Below are 17366 nucleotides of genomic sequence, written 5' to 3'. Positions count from 1 at the left end.
AATTAAAAAGCTACATCGTCATGGCTGATGGGACTAGGCTGACACAATTTCATGATAGCCTCATTATTTTGAAGAAGGCCACAAATGTGCAAAAGAAGACCTCTATTGCACAAAATCATATTTGATCCAACTGTTCATCCAAGACTAATAGGAATGTTACTTTACCTAACTATTATAAGACCAGATTTGGAGTTCTTTGTTCAAGTTCTAACTTAGTTTATGGATAAACCTGTTCAAGCTCATTTGGATGCTACACATCAGGTATTAAGATATCTAAAAGGCACTCCAGGACAAGGTATATTTCGTCTTGCCTCTTCCTCTTTACAGCTAAAAGCATTCACAGATTTAAATTGGGGAACATTTTCTGAAATAAGGAAATCGGTTACTGACTTTTGTGTCTCCTTTGGTGAATCCCTTATTTCTTGAAAGTCCAAGAAACAAAACACTATTGCAAGATCCCCAACTAAAGCTGAGTACAGAACTCTTCGTTCTATAGCTTGTGAATTAACCTGATTAATTGCATTGCTTAAGAATTGTAGTATTAATCACACTTCACCATCCTTACTTTTCTGTAATAGCAAAGTTGTTCTACACATAACAACTAACCCAATGTTTCATGAGAGAATGAAACACATTCACATTGATTGCCATTTGGTTAGGGAGAAAATTCAATCTGGCATCTTGCATACTCTCCATGTTAATTCACAACATCAATTAGCAGATTTCTTTATAAAGGTTTTATCTTCACCACAGTTCACATCTCTGCTTTCCAAGATGGGTGTGATCAATGCACACACTCCATCTCAAGGGAGATATGAGTCAGCAAGTTCATTAGCAAGATTAGTTATTATCACAACACGTGTATATTAGCAATATTCTTTATATAAATGATAGGTATAAGTCTGTACAAATTAATTCATTCTATCGAGAAATACAAAACTTTTCTCCCAATTCTTCTTGTTTCCTGCTTCTTAATTTCTTTTCAATTTCTTGGTTGATAGCTTGGAGCTATCATCTTCAAGGTGATTTGCTCACTTGTTCTTCATTTTCTCCACATGTATGTTTAGAAAGATTAAATTATACGAATATTGTTTTGTTTCAAAAAACCAAAAGCCATAAAAAAGGCAACGGGTATCCACCCATCTATTAGCTTATGTAATGTTGTGTACAAACACTAGTATCCAAATTAGTTTTAGCGAATTAAAACTAATAGGCTAAAGTGGATGCTACCCCACATTATTTAAAAAATACATGTACAGTGCTTTTAACTGATAATGTATCTTGTTTGCATATGAAGTTATGAATTTCTCAAAGAATAAGAGGAGAGATGGGAAATGATTATTTCCATCGGTTTGGATATGAGTAATGTCTATGGTAGACCAGAGTGGTCTTTCATTAAAATTAGGCTTTGAATTAAACTGGGTTGTGTTGATGACATGTTTCGCACACTGGGTACTAGACTCAATCACCTGCAACACAGAGGAAATGGTGGGATCAGGGTTGTTCTAGAGAACCTCCGATACCAAAGTTAGTATTTTCTTCTTAAAGTATTTTCTCTAAAAAACATCAACCCCACACCTTGTTTCCTAGTGTCTGCCTTTTACATTAGATATGGAGGGGAAAACTCGTACTCTATGTTAGAGGTCAACGTCTCAAGCACAGGTGCCACACCATAGTCTTTAATGCGGCGTTTTATCTTGGGTCATGCTTTGATGGCAGGTGGCAAAGCGTTCACTTTCCGCGCAGTCCGTCAGAGGTAGGGGTGTTGTTAGCGATCCCCGTTCGTTTGACGGATACGGCCCTTAAATGCAAGATGATCCTGCAGAATGGCATCATAGTTGGTGGGTCTTGTTTGCCTGCGTCAACACGGGCCTATTGGCTTAGGGGCTCAGGGGCCGGTGGGTCTTATATGCTCAGTATGCTCATGGGCCGGATGTGTTGATGGTTCTTGGACGCACTGGAGGGATGCAAGTTGGGTCGGGATGGATTTTAATATCTCGATCAGGCCCAACCCAAGGGAGGGGATGAGAATATCCCCACAAGGTTGATTTGATTTTAGATTCCATCTCTTTTGTCTCATATTCTGTTGTACGTTGTGATTAATGCTGAAGCAAATTAAAAGGGTTTGAGAGAGACAGTGGTTTTAATTAAACCAAAAATTGTACCTATTATTTCAAGCTCATGCAGGGGATGGCCTTCTAATTCTCCATAGCTCTGTGTGAGTGAGTTCATGTCACGTAAACAAGCAAATCTGATCCTGGCTTGCTGCATTTAAAGCCTCGTTTGATTTTCTGAACCTGCCGACTGCCGAGTTCTACAATTGATAGTCCCGAATAGATAACTGTAAACTGGCTTTTGACTTTATCAAAACAGCTCGAGTTAGAACTATTTGCTTGCAAAGCCCCCTTGTTCACCTATCTCATATTTGTTCATCGAGAAATACTGCCACATCCAGTTGTCTTCCATTCACACTTAATGTAAATAGCATTTTGCCCATGATAAATAACACGTACAACGACAGCTACAAGTAAGGATCCAAGGGGCCCCAAAAGTTTTTCCCAGCTAAGACTACTCCTTATGAATGGGAGGACCTCGGCAACTTTTGCTGGCACAATAAAGCAAATACGGATAACATTAAAACCTCTTTTAAACTTTCAGGAATTAAAATTTGAGAGAGTCAGTAATTCAAGCACAAAACTAAAGTGTGATCCAATTTAGGGACCCAAATTATATTCTGAGGGGACAGTCAACAAGCTAAAGACCAAAATAATGCCAACTTTTGTCAGTCATGGCCCATAGGCAATAACGCTGCAAGGACAATGGCGGGATCTGCCTGATGGGCAGGCCACAAGAGTGCCCCCTGTCTGGACTTCAGGGTACTCCAACCTAACTCACCATCCTCATTTTTACTACCTAGATAGTGTCGAGAGCTATCTCCCAACTGTAGAAGCTTGGAGTGGGGTCTATTCCAAGGGTCTAAAATATTTTTTTTTTTTTTTTCAAATTCAAACAAATTCAGAACTGTAAAAAATTGCTTTATAGTTGTGTCTATCATTTTTTTTTTAATGAATATTTGTATCTTGGAAGGTATGTATGTGCTATGGATCTGATGATGATAGAAGCTTTGGGAACTACTTGGAAATTGGAATACTATAATTTCTATTTTATTTGAAATGGATGGTAATGATTTAGTACAAAATATAAGATGTTTTCATCATTTTATTTATCAATTTTGTTTTTAATGGGCACTACTAATTCCAGGGTGCACAAGGAATAGTTCATATTTTGTAGTAAATGTATACTTGAAAAGATTCTTATCCGGGCTGCACTGCACAAATTCTGAACATAGCTCATATGATCATTTCTGCAGCTGCTGTCAGCTGATGATAATTCACATTAAGCAGCCCATTCGTGAACGATCAAATTGTTGTAGCACAGCGGAAAGCCAAATTGCTAATAAGATATGAGACATTTAACTCTCGGTATAAATTGCTTTTGATGATAAAAAGATATAGTTGACAACAAATTCTCAAGAGCCGAAGTCGTCGATACCTGTTAAAATTAAAATCAGACAACTACCTACCTCAAATTAAATCATTCATAGAGAAGAGAGAGAGAGAGGGCAGGAAAAAAAAAAATTACAAACAACCAAACTTCCATCAGATAAACAAAGAGTTACTCCACGCTTTTCGATCTTCTTCCACGTGCTAACTAATTACATCCTCTTCTTCAAATCCTTTGTATGTCTCGAGCCTTTGACTGTTTCTCTTACAAGGATGGAATTGAAGAACTTGCAAGAGTTGAGCCCAGCACATCATCAAACATGCTACCTCCTTCGCGGATCCTTTTGTTCTCAGCTCCCAGGCTGCTGCCTGAACTGCTGTTTGAGAGAGAACCAAACGGCACCTTTTGCAAGACACCCGTGGGAGAAGACCCCAACTGAGGGCTGCTATCCCACCCTTCAGTCAAGAGGATAAGAGCTGAAGAGTTCTTGCTGGCTCTTGCAATGTTCGTAGTGCTGGTCAAGACCTCACCTAAAGGACCCCCCATTGAAGTACCCCAGGAGATCGGTATCCTGTTAGTTTGATTCTTGGATGGTTCACTAAGTTCAGTGCTAATCCCCAAGTTCATTTGAGTTGGCTCAAACTGAGTTCGAACTAACCTTGGAGGTGAAACGGGAAGTTTCTCTTGAGTGGGTGAGGATGATGATGATGAGAAGTCAGAGGTGGCCATAGGGATTGACATTGATAGCTGGGTCCAGTCCAATTTTAGTTCTTCTGGCCAGGAAATGACCGAGCAATTTGACTGGTCCTTCGGCCAGTCATCAATGAATTGGAGGAGGGGATTTTGGTCTTGGGTTTCCTGGTCATTGAAGTCTAGGAAAGAACCATAGCTTTTAGAATTTAAGCAGGAGCCCCTGTGTGAAGGATTATGCAGGGAATCAGTAGATACTAGGCCAAACAAGGACTCAGAGAATTCTTCTAATGGGATCTCTTGTTTCGAAATGGTAAAAGTAGACTCATTAGATTTCAGGCTGATTGCGGAAGACATCGTGGAAAGGGCCCCAGATTCTTGCATTCTGCCACACACAGGCTCACAGTTTCAGGAAAGCAAATATTGGGAAAGGTCTAAAAAAAAAGAATGTTTACAATTATCAGTAACAATTATGCAAAACTCGTAGCCTTTATAATTTTGTAATATCTACCATAAAGATCTCAATTCAATTATATATATAGAAATTGCAGAAGAGCATATAATAATATCTCCCTAGAAAAGGAATCCTAAGTTTCTACTAGTTGGACTAGTCACTTTCAGCAAAGTAAATATGGATGATGGGGTCTGCTTTAAAATAAAGGAAAGAAAATGAAAGTGCAAGCATGCAGACTGCCTAGATCAATATCCTCTTATAAAGCCTAAAAAGGATTATGAGAACTGAACAGATAATGGAAGATTTAATCCAAAAAGTTCTTCTTTTTTTTTTTACCTGCTGACAACAGCATCTACAGAACGATTGACAACATCACCGGGCCGCAACTTCTTGAACTGGTGCTGCCCAATAGTGAGGCTGTTGGAAGCACCGCTAGGAAGTACTGATTTTGACACAGAAGAAGTAATCGGTACCACTTTCAAGTTAGTGGTCCCAGAGGCAGCATGGCCAGTCTGGCCTTCCACAGGCTTTCTTGAACGATGGCGGCCACGGTTTATGTGCCTTTCACAGTACTTCTGATCGGCAACTGCATCTCTCGAGCACCGCCATTTCTTTCCATCTGTTCGTCGACACCTCCCAGGCTCAGGATCTGTGTTGCCAGAGAAACCCAGATGGAAAGAGCCCCAACCCACTATAAATTTAAAGAGGAAAACACTAATAAAATGGAAGGGATTGAGGAAAAAAGACAACCAGACTAAAGGAGGAAAAAAGAAGAAAATAAATTGTGTCCAAGCCAGTAATTTACATCTAAAAAAACACTATGTTCTGGATATGGATAAAGCTTTCTACCAAATATTAGCTAAAAACATAGGCATAGCTGCTGATGCTGAAACAACCCACGTGACCAACGGTAAAGTAATATGCGATGCACATATGAATTTATGAATATATGAAGAAGCAGCTGCCTGCATCAAGTTCCAACTCACCCACCCCCATTTTTACCACAACTCCACCAGGAAAGAACAAACTCGCACTCACATTTACACAACATGTGAACATGGTTGGCAGTTATGCATGTCTTGTGGGAGATTTAAAATTCCATGTCCTGCGTGTTGTAGTTTTGAAGGAAATAACAAGCTTACATGAATTGTGAGGCAAGGATCCAGGAGTTGAGCCGGACAAACCATAAGGGTAGAGGGATCTCTTGATGGGGCTCAGCAAATTGGACGGCACAGGCACATTTAAAGTGATGTACTTGTAGATCAAAGCCTGATGCTCTAGTTCAATCCACTGAGATGGACTAAATGGTCCTCTAACCCCGGCAAAGGTCCCATGCATGCTTGCATTCAAGCTTCCAGAATCACAACCTGCACAGATGAAATAACTTGCACATAACATTTATGGAACTTGCATATAATATAAAAAACTAGACAAACAGAAGAACAATATCAAGAACAAAAAATCAAAACGTGAGAAAGAGAAACCCAAACAAGTCTATCCGCTTGTCCTCCCGATTTTCCTATCCTTTCTTGCGCTTTTTCTTCCATCAATTCGAGACTGTTGATGATTTTACCAAAATTAAAGCAGAAGTACCGAGGATATTAGAGGAGGGAAATTCCAACTTTTTTTTTTCCTCGACAAGACTCAAAACTATAATTTCCATGAAATGCCCCTACCCACCGAGACATAGAAATAAAGATACTTAATAATATTACCAAACCCATCTTCTGCACAAGAATGTCGAAATCTCTCCCTTTCAGAGTCGCATTCCCACATACCAATCTTTGACCAACCCACCTTCCCAGCTCCTCAGCACCTTTAAACCTAAAAGAAGCACGCTCAACCCAAATCTTAGATGTTGCAATGATTACCTGCATTTGTAGGGTAAGCTGATGGCGGGCGTTGGTAGTAAGGAAAAAATGAGTTGTGGATGTTTTTGTCCACTATCAGACCATCCTTCCTGAGAAAAGGGACCTCTGATTTTACCGAAGAGAAGCTCAGCGTATGCTCCTCTTTCCGACCATCACCAGTGGAAAAAGCATTAGATCTCAGCAAAGGACTGCCATGGTACAACGGCATTGGCTTGTGGGATGAAAGACTACCACTTTTGGCCATTTTTGAGCTCTTCCAATCATCTTCACCAGCCCCGGAATCCTCTTGCTCGACCAACCCAGATCCAAGACCCTTCAGCTTCGTTTCGGGGTCCGAGGCCTTAGAAGAACCTCCTCCCCCTTCAGGACCCGCCAAAGCCTCCAAAGTCATTAACCCAAAATCCATTTTGGACATTCCATCAATCTACAAAATCTCTATTAAGCATGATGAGTTCATGGACAGGGCAGTGGATAAGCTTCAACTAGAGGGAAAGAGAGACAAGTCGCATATGGAGGATGGGCTTTGATCAATGTTGAGCTTAGTTTAGTTTTCGAAGGAGTGAGATTTCAGGAAGAAGAAAATAATTGGGGAGAGAGAAGAAAACTCGAAACTAGATGTGTGAGGGTAAGGTTACATTTGAACGTGGAATAAGTTGGATTTAACCTTTTTAGAGCATCAGTATTAGTCTATATATATATATATATATATATGCATAAATAAAATTACCTATTTTGTATATCTATTTTACTATTTAAGTAAAATTTTTACATTAGTTTATACATATTTAAGATAAAATAATAATAAAATATTATTATTTTATTATTATTAATTTTTTGCTAAAATCAAATTTTTTATATATATTTTACAATTAACATCTACTACATACATTTGACATTAATAATACAAATGTAATAATAAAAAATATAATTTTTTTATATATTATATTAAAAATATAATAAAATGAAAATTATATATATAATATATTATAATAATAAAATGAATGTACAAGTGAATGTTTGTTGTGCTGTTGAAGGAGAGAGAAAATAAAAGAATTGTGAGAGAGAGAGTGGGAGGAGAGAGAAATAATGTTTAAAATATGATTTGTATAGTGAATAGTAGTTATCCAAATTTGAATAAGCACTGTTCATAGGTAGCTAAATATTTGGATATGCATAAGCCAATGTGGAGGATTTTAAGGTCATATTATGCAAATATGACATTACATATGTATATACATAGACCAATACTAATGCTCTTAGATTGATGTGAATTTAATGTTTTAAATTAAAATATATGAAGTAGATTGATATAAGTTTAATTTTTTTTTAAGAAATTGAAAAGATAGTAGATCTTATCAATAATTAATTTAATATGAATTGAATTTGATTCAACAACTAAACACAACTTAAGATTTTTTTTTCTTCTTCAGGATTTTTATTTTTAAATACTATTTAATAAATTTTTTATAATTATTTTACAATTTTAAGACTTCGTTTGTTTTTACAACTCCTATTAACTCATCTCATCTCATCTTACCTAATTATCATAACTTTTTTAAATTCTCAAGCAAAATAAAATAAACAATTCAATTTTTTTAAATCTTTAAATAAAAATAATATTAAAAAAATATATTCTAATAATATTTTATTCAACTTTTAACTTTAATTGTAACTCATTTCATTTTATCTGTAAAAATAAATGAAGCCTAAATAAAGTGAACAATAATTCTATAAAATTAAAATTTATTTTTAATCTAATGACATAATTATATTAGTTAATTGTAAAATGGGATATATCATTTTTAAAGATTAACTGCAAATTAAAGTCATGTTTGATTACATAAACACTCTTAACCATTTCATATCATCTCATCATTACACTAGGCTAGTACAGGTACCATATACATTTTGTACCGGCCCAAATACTAGTCGTACCGTCCTCAATTTCAGCCTGCACCGGCCTGTATTCCGACTTTCAACTTTTTTTTTTTTCATTTTTTCAAATTATAAGCTTATTTTTTGACTCTCAATTCAGACTAGGCTATTATAATTTATATATATGTATTTATATATAATTTATTCATATATCAATTATTCCGAAATGGTACACGAAATGATACCGGTATTAAAATATTTTGTTCCAGTACCTTGACTGGTACAACTTCATGTATAGTATTCAAAACATTGAGTCACACGCCACCCAGCATGCCTAAATTTAGCATGCCACCTCGCAAGAGCAAAGTAAGATTGTGGGGGTGGCATGGCACAATAGCTACCCTACATCTAGATCTGGTTTAAGGGTGGCCAAGCACCAGCCCATGAGGAACACACTAAAATTTTTTAATTTGACAATAATAGTTTTAATACTTTTGGTTGATTTTTTTTATATAATAGAAGCAAATTTCATTCATAATGAAAAGCTGAGTTCAAACAAAGACATTACATAGCAGCATCTAACATCAATCGAGAATGAATAAATCGGGGCATTGATACCACTATTAAACTGTATCATCCATAAATCTAGCATATATGGCAAGCAAATGAACCGATTCATTACATTATCTTCCAACATGGAGCACCTCAACCTCCCTCAATTGATTTAGAAGAATCTGAATTTCTGTAACCAAAGGCCCTTGTCCTGAGAAGTTGGATTACTTTGATTTGATAGCTTCAATCAAAACCAAGGAATCCCCTTCTAAGACCAATCCTGAAATACCCAAGTTTGATATCATTTGTAAGCCCTGTAAAGTAGCCAATGCCTCAACTTCATTCACCTCTAACAAATTACTTTCATTTCTACACATAGCGAATAAAACTTCACATTTCCATCACGTAAAATAGCTCCCATCCCTGCAGCGTTAGCATAATCAAAGTTAAGTTTAACTTTACCTGGTGAATGAGATTTCCACAAGAACAACCTCTCCTTTCTCACAACAACCTTATTATTCTTGACAATTTTAAAACTTTCAAGGTTTGCAAGACAATTATCAATGATATCCTGAAGAACACTATGAATTTTGGAAACAACGAAGATTTCTATATTTCCAAATACCCCAAGATATAGTAAGAAAAGTCTCCTCAATTGACCCCATTAAATCCTAGACCATCACATCAAAACCAGATGTACCATCTAAGAGAACTACATCCAAATTACAATGAGCAACACGAATATGTCTAACAGCTGAATAACTATAAAGTGCATGGCCACAGTCCTCAATTTCCAGTTTACACCTCTAAGGAGAGAATTCCTCATTTCATTAAATTGTGTTTTGTAGGTAAGTTATCATTGCAAGCTAACCAAGCAAAATTTGCCACCTTATTAGGTAGTTTTAGATTCCATAACTTTCTCCTGAAACTTTGTCTTGCTCTCACATTTGAGCTTTCAGCATTCTTGACTTCATCTTTGAGATCCACTACCAAATGATAACCTGATTTAATAGTGTACATACCATTCTTCTAACATGTATAAACAATTTGATCTTCTAGAACCTGTGGAAACAAGTGCATATTTAATGTCTGATCAAGCCTCCAAAGGAAGAAAGACATGTCGCACCAAAGCATGATTCTAGCCTCCTGATTGGGGATTGATCAATTCACTAACTTTTGCATCAAGCTGTAGAATTTGAACCAAGGATATCACTTTGTGTAAAGGTGTAGCTAGTAGCCATTTATCTCCCCAAATGCTAAACTTATCACCCCTTCCAACTCTCCATTTGCAACCATGTGACAAAATATACTTTGTTGTACTAATACTTCTCCAGACATAGGAAGGATTTCTACCCAAATCTGAATGCAAAAAATCACTTCGAGGAAAATACTTAGCCTTAAACACTCTAGACATTAAAAATTAAATGTTATGAATCAACCTCTAGCCCTGTTTAGCAATTAATGAAAAATTAAAAGCCTCTAAATCCTTAAAGCCCATACCACCTCAAAATTTAGAAATATACATCTATGCTCCAATGCACTTTATGTTCTTCCCCTCGTTATCCCCTCCAAAATTTTGGAAACATTCATTCTATTTCCTTACAAAAGCTTTTTGGTAATCTGAAACAGCTCATTGTATAAGTGGGAATTGACTGAGCTACTTCCTTGATTAGAACTTCCTTGATTAGAACTTCCCAGCCAGTCTGAAACAATAATTTTTCTTTCCAATCTTGCAATTTCTTCCATATTCTAGCTTTTATCTCCTAAAAAGAATGAGTTCTAGATCTGGCAATAAATGAAGGAAGACCCAAGTATTTATCATGTTATGCAGAGATGAAACATTCCAGATAGACTGAATTACATTTACCTCTTCCTGCCCAACATTTATGCTACTTAGCAATTTGGTTTTAACCAAATTTATTTGCTGCCTAGAAGCCATGTCATAAACGTGTAACAACTGTCGAAGACATGCATTTGCAGATCTAGTAGCTTGACAAAATAGAAGACTACTATCGAAAAAAAAAAAAAAAAAGGCTAATGAAGGGAGCTCCATTACAAACCCTACTCCTTTTATCAACCTTCTCCTTCGTGTTAAATAAGAGAAGATAATCTCTCACCACACAAAACAAATAAATAAAAAATATAAGGGGTCACCTTGTCGCAAACTTCTTGATGCACAAAAGGGAGAAGTAGGTACCCCATTAAGAATCTATAAGAAACTGAAGTAATGCAGGACATAGCCATAGCCACCCTTTTTTTTTTTCAAAACATAATTTGAGCATAAACTTTTCCAAGAAACACCACTCTATGCAATCAGACTTTACTCATATAAAGTTTAATAGACATCAAACTCTTGCGGCCTTTTCATTTTCTCCTAATAGCATTGATAGTCTCAAAAGCAACAAGCACATTATTCGTTATAAGTCTTCCCGACACAAAAGCACTTTAACTCTCCGAAATCACATGTGGCAAGATAAGTTTAAGTCTATTGGCTATAACCTTAGTAGTCACTTTATATACAACATTGAACAAATTGATAGGTCTATATTCAGTAATTTGCTTAGGTTTTCTCTTTTTCGGAATAAGAATAATGAAAGTTTCATTCAAAACAGTAGAAAAAAACCATTATGTAGAGACTAAAAACTATATTTGTAACTAAATCCTCCACAATATGCCAATACTTTTGAAAGAAAACATGAGGCATACCATCAGGACCTGGTGCTTTCATAGGCTACATCTGAAATAATACTTTGCTGAATTTCCTCATTTGTCTAAGGCTTTAGTAGATTTGAATTCATGGATCCTGTTACTTTAGGCTGCAAAGTACCAACCACATCCTCCATTCCTCTTGGGTTTGAGGTAGAAAATAGAATTAAGAAATATGTTATAACAACTGGTACCAAATCCAACCCTTCTCGCCAGACCCCTAATCCATCTTTAAGTTGACTAATAAAATTTTTTGCCCTTCTTTGTGAAGCTTTTTGGTGGAAAAGATTTTGAGGAGTTGCAATGCCAAGTATTGGAGTTGTTAGGTAGAGGCTATATTCATGAGAGCATGAACCTATGCACATTTTCTACCCTATTGGTGTCTAAGAAAGAGGGTTCATGGTGTATGTGTGTCAATTCCGGTTCTCCACTAGGATGAAATATTGGATCAATTGTTAGGTTATAAGGTTTGTTCGAAAAATGACCTTAAGAGCATATATCACCAGATCAAAATATAGCCTAAAGACGAGTGGAAGATGCTGTTCAAAATGCAACATGGTCTTGACGAGTGCATGGTCATACCTTTGGACTGTCCAACACACCTCATACATTTATAAGGTTCATGCATCAGGTGTTGTGTCATTTGATGATCCTTTGAGGTGTTTCTTTGGGGTCCCGATTCCTTCCCATAAACGATCTTCCTAGTCCTGAGCTCAACCCCCAAAAAAGGGTCGCCCATTTTCCCCATCCAATATCCCATCGCAAGGTAGGGAGTCTTCCCCATTGTCTTCCTTATAGAAGACCCTTTTTTCACATCCTCCCCCATCGAGGTTGTGGGGGATGACGTTGAAAGGGCGAAGGGTCAACCTACAACAGTGGCAGGCGTGGTTTAGACTCTGCTTCTTTCCCCTATTCCTCCATTGGGTCATCCAGGAGGGGCGAGCAGTCTTTTGCCCAATCTTGTCAATAAGGGACCTAGTTCTTCGGAATTGCCAAGTCTTTCCCAACCAGGCCCTTTGGTGTCTACCTTGCCCACTGACGGCCTTAAGGATCTGTCTTTGCATCAGACTGTGGATGACCTTGAGTGCTTCCTTTCCACGGTATGTCCCTCTACTTTCGTAGCGTGTTCTTTCTATGATATTTTCTAATAACCCTTTGGGCGTTGTAGGGAGTTCACTCTCTAGCATCTTGGGTTTTTCACTGTCAAAGCCTAATAGGAGGAGATGGTTCGGCTCACATTCCTTTATGGAGAGAGCTGGGCAAGTTTTCAAAACGGAGGAACCAAAAAAGAGAAATGGGAAGCTGCCTATCCTGAGCTGGTTGTCCTCATTCGTTATCGAGAGACTGAGTTAGACGGTCTTCATTGAGAGTTGGTGGACGAGTGGGAGAAATCGGAGAGGTACTTCGAGCGCGATTGTGGTGGCAGGTTGGAGGAGGAGCTGGAAAGCGCAAAGGGCTAGTAGAGCTAGGTACGCAAAGAGATATTAGGAGCTGAAGTTTCCCAACGTGAACTTCAATTAGTGTCTGATGCTTATTGCGATGAGGTGGCTTGGCCAGAGGCCCGACTTACAGCAGTTACGGATGAGCTTAAAGTTCACCACGATGATGCAATGGTGGCCCTACATAGGGAGCTAGATGAGTCCCGACAGGAGATTGAGAGGTTGGATGATGAAATGGTGTGTTCGCGGGGGGAGGTTGTGCGTCTCTTGCCTAAAATCGTGGCAGCTCGTGGTGTCCGTGATCGGGTTTAGGGAGTAGGGTACACTCTTGGTCTCCAAACGTTGAAAGATATTTTCCTGAAACAACAGATGACTGATCTTAACGCTTTGCAATTGGGTACTATGGACCCCGATCCTGACATTTATCAACTGCTAGATTCCTTGCCTCTAGTTAGCTTTCCTTCTCCCTATGTCGTCACTCCTATTTCTTTTAGCACCAATTCTCCTACTTGGAACGATTTGGGCCTTCTCCCTTCTTTCGTCTAGTAGGTAGAAACTCTCCTCCAACCCCTAATCATTCACTTTTTTCTATAACACTGAACACAATGACTCGCTATACGAATTTCAACATGTATGACTGTCTCGCTCCCATACATCATCCCAAAAGGAGATTCCTTAGTGGCGATTTTGACGGTAGTCCTGTACACCCATAGGACCCCTAGGAGCTTCTCAGCCTAGGCCCCATTCTTGTTATTTAGCCATTTCTTCAATATGTTGAGTGCAGTATTGTTGGTCACCTCTACTTGTCCATTGGCCTGGGGGTGGCACGGTGAGGAGTATTTGTTTTGGATTCCTAGCTCCATGCACTAGTCACGGTATTGGTCGCAGTGGAATTGTTGCCTGTTATCCAAGATTATGGTCCTGGGTATGCCGAACTGACATACCACGATTTTTCAGAGAAACTTTGTAATGACACTAGTGCTAATCGTGCCTAGCACTTTAGCCTCCACCCACTTCATGAAATAATCCACTACTACAACGATGGATTTTACAAATCCTTTGCCCGACAACATGGGTTTTACGATGTCTACTCCCCATTGTTCGAATGGCCACGACGCAGCGATCGAAGACAACTCTTAATGAGGGCATGGCTGCATGCACTTGGCATTTCGCATATTTCCTGACAAATTCCTCTGCATCCTTCAATTCGTGTGCAAGTAATATCCCGCCCATAGGACCTTTCCCGCTAGGATCTTTCTGCCAAAATTGTTTTTGTATACTCCCTCATATATTTCTTCCATCACATACTGCACATCTTCCAATAAAATACACCTCAAAAGCGGGTCAGAGAAGTCCCATGCATACAATATCCCTTCCACGAGGGTGAACCTGATTGCTCTATTTTTTACTTTCCTCGCTTCGCATTTATCGTCAAGAAGTTCTCCAGTTGTGAGGTACTTCATCATATCATGTGCCCATTCAGGAGCTCCCAACTTTATCTTCGATACCTCGGGCCTGACTGAGGAAGTTTCTAGCACTTTTGTTGTACATCCCACAGTAGAAGTGCGTCATTCATTCCTGACACGACCTAGGCTAACCTATCTGCCCTCCAATTTTCTTCCTGTTGTATTCGGCTAACAACAAAGTATCAAAAATGGTCATGTTGTTCCCATACTTGCTGTAGGTATTTTTTAAGCTTTTCTCCCTTTACCAGATACTCCTCGCCTACCTGGTTCACCACTACCTGGGAATTAGCGTACACGTAGACTTCTTTCGCTTCCAATCCCTCGGCAATTGTGAGTCCCGCTAGCAGTGCTGCAAACTCGGCCTCATTGTTTGTAGTCTTGAACACGAGCTTTATCGCGTAGTAGAGTTTGTCGCCAGCCATGGTTATCAGGTGTACTCCTAGCCCACCTTCAACGTGGCATGAGGAGCCATCGACATAAACCCACCATGGGTTCCCTATGGGTTCCGCCTAGATCTCATTTAGGAAATCGAGAAATTTGATGATGAAATTTACCAACACTTGCCCTTTCATGGCAGATCAAGAGAGGTTTTCGATATCAAATTCGCTAAACTCGATTGATCAGCTCACTAGGCGATTCGACGTATCCGGTCTTCATAATATCTTCTTTAAAGGTTCCTCGGTTAGGACTATCATATGATGTGCCTGGAATTAGGGTTGTAGGTAGCGAATCTCTATTACCAGTACAAACACTAGTAACTCCATACGTGGGTAGCGGGTTTTAGCTCCCCTCAAGGCTCAGTTTGTATAATAAACTAGCCTCTGCACCCTTTTCTTTTCTTTTATTAAGGTGATAGATGCCACATTTGACATGATCGATAGGTACAGGTATAAGGCTTCCCCCGACGTCATTTGACTTAGGAGAAGGGGGTTGGACAAGTACGTCTTGAATTGTTCGAGCACCTTATCTCCTCTTCATTCCAGGCGTGGATCTTTCTTAGTACTCGAAAGAATGAGAGATACTTATCTGTAGATTTAGACATGAACCTGTACAGTGCTGCTATCTTGCCCATTAAGTTTTGCACTTCGTTCAGGTTCTTGGGGGGCTTTATGTCCATTGTTGCTTCAATCTTCTATAGATTAGCCTCGATTCCACTTTTTAAGACCATAAAACCTAGGAACTATCCCGATTATACGCCAAATGCACATTTTGCTTAATTGAGTTTCATCTTATAATGTCAGAGGACGACAAAAACCTCTTGAAGATCCTCCACATGGTTGTAGGGTTTCTTGCTTTTGACTAATAAATCATCTACATAAACCTCCATACTCTACCCAATTTGTTCCTTGAACATGTGGTTAACCAACCTCTGGTACTTTGCCCCAATGTAATTCAGATTAATGGGCATCACTTGGTAACAATATAGACCTCATTTAGTGATAAAATCAGTTTTCTCTATATCACTTTGACCCATTCGAGGATAACTATAGCCTGATTATGCGTCCATGAAACTTAGGATTTAGTGGCCCTTCGTGGAGTCGATTATCAAATCTAAACAAGGTAGGGGAAAACTATCTTTTGGGCATGCATTGTTTAGGTCAATGAAGTCTACACACATCCTCCATTTATTGTTGGGCTTCTTCACTAGCACGAAAATTAGAGAGCCACTTCAGATAGTGGGCTTCTCAGATGAAACTCATGGGCAACAGGTGATTGCAGCATACTTATCTATGTTGAAACTCCTCCATTTTTGTCGAATTTTCTTGGCCTTGGGGTATACGCAAAGATGGTGGTCTGTTATTTCAGCATCGATGTCTGGCTTATGCTCATGGATCCAAGCAAATACAACCCAGTGTTTATTTAAGGGATTGGATTTGATAAACAATCTGTAGTAGGACTCTGTTGACGGAATGAGTCTGGTAGGAATTTGATCTGCAATAGGACTCTGCTGACGGTCGCGAAGTCGTCTCCTGACAGAATGCTGATATTTCGCGATAACTCTTCACTGCAATAACAGATTCCAGATCAACCTCTTCTCTGGATAAGTGCAGATTTCTTGAGACTCGATTTTTCCACTTATTACTTATCTAAACTACCTCTAATACCTCTTAGATAAACTTAATATTGTTATAGATAAAGTCAATAAATAATTTACATTCATAAAAAATTACCAACTTAATGATAGGATAAACTCTATCATTTTAGTCACTTTATCCTATACAAACTTATCAACTTAGTCACCTAGTCTTAACCAAACTTTTACATATATAGTAGTGATGCGAGGCGTTGTCTTGACATATACAAGCAAGGTAATATCACCGATGGGTTGTATTGTCTCCCCTGAGAAGTCTTTCAAGGTTCTCTACTTGAGGTTGTGATGATCCTTCGTTATGTGTCCTCTTTGATGGTAGGCACAATAACAGAGGGTCTTTCGCCTATTCGTGTCCTGATCACCATCCTCCCACAGTCTCCTCTCACTCTCTATCTGCATGCTTAAACTTGAATGCACCACCCACGACTTTTGGCTTCCCTTGATGAGGCATTCCCTTCCCTCATTCTCTCGTATGGTTCTTTTCTCGCCTTCTCCTCCTCTTCATGACCCTTGTCTGTCTTCTTGTTTTTGACATTTTGTCCGCTTGCTCTACCTTGGATCTCCTAGGGATGGTCAACGCCTTTAAAGTGTCCTTCGCATTAGAAAAGTCATCGGCTTTTTCCTCGCCAACTCCACCATAAAGCGCTTATGGGCCAAATCCCTCTCAGGAGTGCAACAAGCATGATTTTTTATCTTGATCGATTGTTGTCGTTCGTT

At 38.6% G+C, this 17366-nt stretch overlaps 1 protein-coding gene across 2 annotated transcripts; it reads right to left on the bottom strand.

The window, feature by feature from the left end:
* Positions 1-3467: 3467 nt before the first annotated feature.
* Positions 3468-7167, bottom strand: LOC109003545 (growth-regulating factor 1-like). Of its 2 annotated transcripts, none has more exons than XM_018981716.2 (4): positions 6520-7167; positions 5791-6015; positions 4985-5339; positions 3468-4579 (listed from the first exon to the last, which is right to left on the bottom strand). In XM_018981716.2, the coding sequence occupies exons 1-4, from the start codon at positions 6932-6934 to the stop codon at positions 3769-3771; spliced, it is 1806 nt and encodes a 601-aa protein (XP_018837261.2). In that variant the 5' UTR covers positions 6935-7167; the 3' UTR covers positions 3468-3768. The 2 variants fall into 2 exon arrangements, with proteins under 2 accessions (XP_018837261.2, XP_035539756.1); XM_035683863.1 differs by having other exon boundaries at positions 4985-5297.
* Positions 7168-17366: the final 10199 nt, after the last annotated feature.

Source organism: Juglans regia, chromosome 12, assembly GCF_001411555.2.
Source record: "Juglans regia cultivar Chandler chromosome 12, Walnut 2.0, whole genome shotgun sequence".
Classification (NCBI taxonomy): domain Eukaryota; kingdom Viridiplantae; phylum Streptophyta; class Magnoliopsida; order Fagales; family Juglandaceae; genus Juglans; species Juglans regia.
The sequence above is the reverse complement of the archived record's forward strand: the minus strand, read 5'-3'. Positions and strand labels throughout refer to the sequence as shown.